Consider the following 3,070-nt stretch of genomic DNA (forward strand, 5'->3'; position numbering starts at 1 on the left):
GGAATAGTAAAAAAAAAAACTTAAAATTTATGTAAAAGGCAAGTTTATTGATACAAAGGGCATAGAGCAGGTGGCAGGCAGTCGCGTCAGCTAAGGGAACTCGGACACAGACTTTCAAAGGAGACGATCCAGGGCATCAACCTCAGAGAAAACACAAAACTAGCGCATTTCCATACCGACCTGAAACACAGACGGGCCCGCGGGAACGTGTCCGCACACGGGGCCCACGGAGCCCCCCTCAGAAAGAGTGCGCGTGGGGTGTTTTTTGTTCTTGCTTTTGGTTAGCAAAGAAAACCAAGGCGTTTCACGTTTCTGTCCTGTTGCTTATGTTGGCAAACACCAAAGTCTCTGTTCACGCGGTTACCACGCGACTCACATACATGCACGCGTGACATCTTCTCAGACGCAGCCCTGAGACGCAGGTAAGAGGCAGACGCTCCGCTCGCCGCCGGCCCTGAGGTCTCCCGGTCCCGTCCGGCCGCCTCCTGTGAGCCGCTCTGGCGAAAGCCGTTTGCAGAGTGCAGCCCCTGGCGCAGGCCTGCCTGTCCGGCCGCTGATTTAATCGGAGGCCGGGCCGGCCTCGGGGAAGAGCAGGCAGGAGCCGGAGCGCCTGGCACTGTCTTTATCGCCGATCAAAGCCTTTGTCCACGCCGCCCGATAAGCCCGGTGCAGCTCGCTGAGCTCGCTTCAACCTTAAAGTTCCATCTCAGGCCTCACCCTGGCCCCGAGGGGCGTGTTCGTGGGCTCAGCGGAATGGACTCCATCTCCTCTAGAATCAATCAGAGCCACAGAGCCCGGCCGGTCTCTGAGGGACCCCACGTCCTCCCGCCCGCGCACACGGCTGCGTCCGGGCGGGGGGTCCCGTGAGGGGCTGCCGCCAGCGAGGTGGCTGGGCCGGGGAGGAAGAGCACCGATGAGGCCGGGGACATGCAGTGCAGACGGGCTGGGCGGGCTGGGGGAGTCCGGGAGGTGGGACTCATGGGGACGCACAGGACGAGGCGTGGAAAGAAGCAAACCTCCGGGCGGCCCCTGAGGCGCGTGTCCGTGTCTCCTCGGCCGCGCTCTGAGCCCGCAGACCGTCACCGCGACGGGGCGGTGTATGTTCTGCAGGTGAGAGCCGAGGTCCAGGCTGCGGTCCAGGCTGCGGGTCCAGGTCTCGGGTCCAGGCCGCGGGCTCCGCTCCCAGGAAGCAGTATCATCGTGGCCATCCACGAGGGGAAGTCAAAAGCTCCACACGGCCTGGCCGGCGCACCTCCGGGGCTGAGCGTGGACCTGTGTACCAGGAGGTCAGGGTTCGACTCCCGGTCAGGGCACAGGCCCGGGCTGTGGGCGCTGTCCCCAGCGAGGGCGTGCAGGAGGCGGCCGGTCCGTGATTCTCTCATCATGGATGCTTCTCTCTCTCTCCCTTCCTCTCTGACACCAGGAAAACACTCCGGGAAAAGCATTTAGGAGCAGGACAGTCCACTCTCTCGAATAACAAAGAAGGAGAAGCGGAGGAGAGCACGCCCCCTACACGTACTGGCTGCGGGAGGGCAGGCTGCCCGGAGGCTTCCTCTCGGAGGCCCAGCTCCGGGGGGCGGCGCGGCGGGCGGGCAGGTGGTACCGGGGGCCCCCGGCCTCCGCGGGGCCGTGGGCCACGCAGGCCAGCACGGCGCCCCCGGCCACGAGCAGCAGGGCGGACGCCCAGCCCAGGTACAGCGCCTCGCCCAGCTCCCGCTTGCGGCCATCGTCCAGCGTGGGGTCGTGGAAGTCCCGCACGATGGCGGCGGCCACCCAGCTCACGGGCGCCAGCACCGCCACGCCCACCACCACGAACAGCACGCCGGCGGCCAGCAGCGTGGCGCCCCGGGCCTTGGCCTCGGCCGCGGCGCAGCGGGAGCAGCGCATGCCGAGGGCGGCGGCCAGCGAGGCCAGGGCGGCCAGGACGCAGGCCGCACACAGCAGCCCGCGGGCCGCCTGCAGGTCGGCGGGCAGCGCCAGCAGCGAGTCGTACACCTTGCACTGCAGCCGCAGGCCCGCGTGGCTGCGGCAGCTCATCCACAGCCCCTCCCACAGCGTCTCGAACACCACGATGTTGCTGCCGATGAAGGCGGACACCTTCCACTGCGGCATGATGGTCACCGCCACCGTGCCCACCGCGCCCGCCCCGCCCAGCAGCAGGCCCAGCCACTGCAGCGCCGAGCTGGCCATGGCCCAGGTCCTGGCCTGGGCCTGGTTCTGGTCCTACTCTGGGTTCGGGTCTGGTCCGGGTCTGGTCTAGGTCCTGGTCCGGGTCTTGGTCCTGGTCCCTGCTTGGTTCTGGTTCTGGTCCTGGTCCTGGTTCTGGTCCTGGTCCTGGTTCTGGTTCTAGTCCTGGTCCTGGTCCCGGTCCGGGCGGCTCCCGGCTGGGCTCCTGTGCCTGAGCCCCAGCGAGAACAGAGAACAGTCCTGCAGGAATGAGCTCAGACCTGGCTTCTGGCTCAGAGCCGCTCGCTGCTCCTGCTCTGAGCTCAGATCCAGTGCCGGCTGCCTCTGCCCGGCCTCTCGGCCGTGGCAGGTAAACTGGCCGAGCAGGTGGAGCCACTTTCTCGGCCAATAGCAGGCGAGGCAGGCAGTCCTGGCCGGTGCAGCGGCCGGAGATACTTGGAATCTGGACAGAACATGCTCTGTGCTTCTCCGGTTTCCCAGAAGCCGGCAGAGCGTTCGCCAGTGGGCACCATCCTGCGTGTGGGCACCGCCCTGGGCTCCCACCAGCTGCCCACCGGGCCCGGCGACGTGGAGGGCACCCTGGTCCAGGCCGTGGCGATTGGGCCGGAGCAGCTGTGCGGGGAGTAACGTGGAGGAGCTGCCTGGGAAGGGGACAGGGGTGGCGGCTGGTCCTCGGACCGGGAGCCGCGTGCTCTGGACACAGGGGCCCGGAGATTGGGGTTAATTTGTCCACAACCTGGCAGCAGGCTGAGCTGGGGAGAAGTCCGGAACAGAGCGGCCAGGACATCCTGAACCCAGGGGTCCCTCGTGCCAAACACACCGTTTCCTTCTGAGCCAGGAAATGCTTATGGCATCTGAGCCTGATGTACAGGGAAAAAACTGT

The 3,070-nt window shown here is 66.2% G+C and overlaps 1 protein-coding gene across 1 annotated transcript; it reads right to left on the minus strand.

The window, feature by feature from the left end:
• Nucleotides 1-1,509: 1,509 nt before the first annotated feature.
• On the minus strand, nt 1,510-2,505 carry CLDN8 (claudin 8). The gene has a single exon (XM_036432700.2). The coding sequence runs from the start codon at nt 2,188-2,190 to the stop codon at nt 1,510-1,512; it is 681 nt and encodes a 226-aa protein (XP_036288593.1). The 5' UTR covers nt 2,191-2,505.
• Nucleotides 2,506-3,070: the final 565 nt, after the last annotated feature.

Source organism: Pipistrellus kuhlii, unplaced genomic scaffold, assembly GCF_014108245.1.
Source record: "Pipistrellus kuhlii isolate mPipKuh1 unplaced genomic scaffold, mPipKuh1.p scaffold_m20_p_115, whole genome shotgun sequence".
Classification (NCBI taxonomy): domain Eukaryota; kingdom Metazoa; phylum Chordata; class Mammalia; order Chiroptera; family Vespertilionidae; genus Pipistrellus; species Pipistrellus kuhlii.

Bases quoted from the DNA above. Each gene is read 5' to 3' on its own strand.
- CLDN8 (XM_036432700.2), bottom strand. From the start codon at position 2,190: ATGGCCAGCTCGGCGCTGCAGTGGCTGGGCCTGCTGCTGGGCGGGGCG.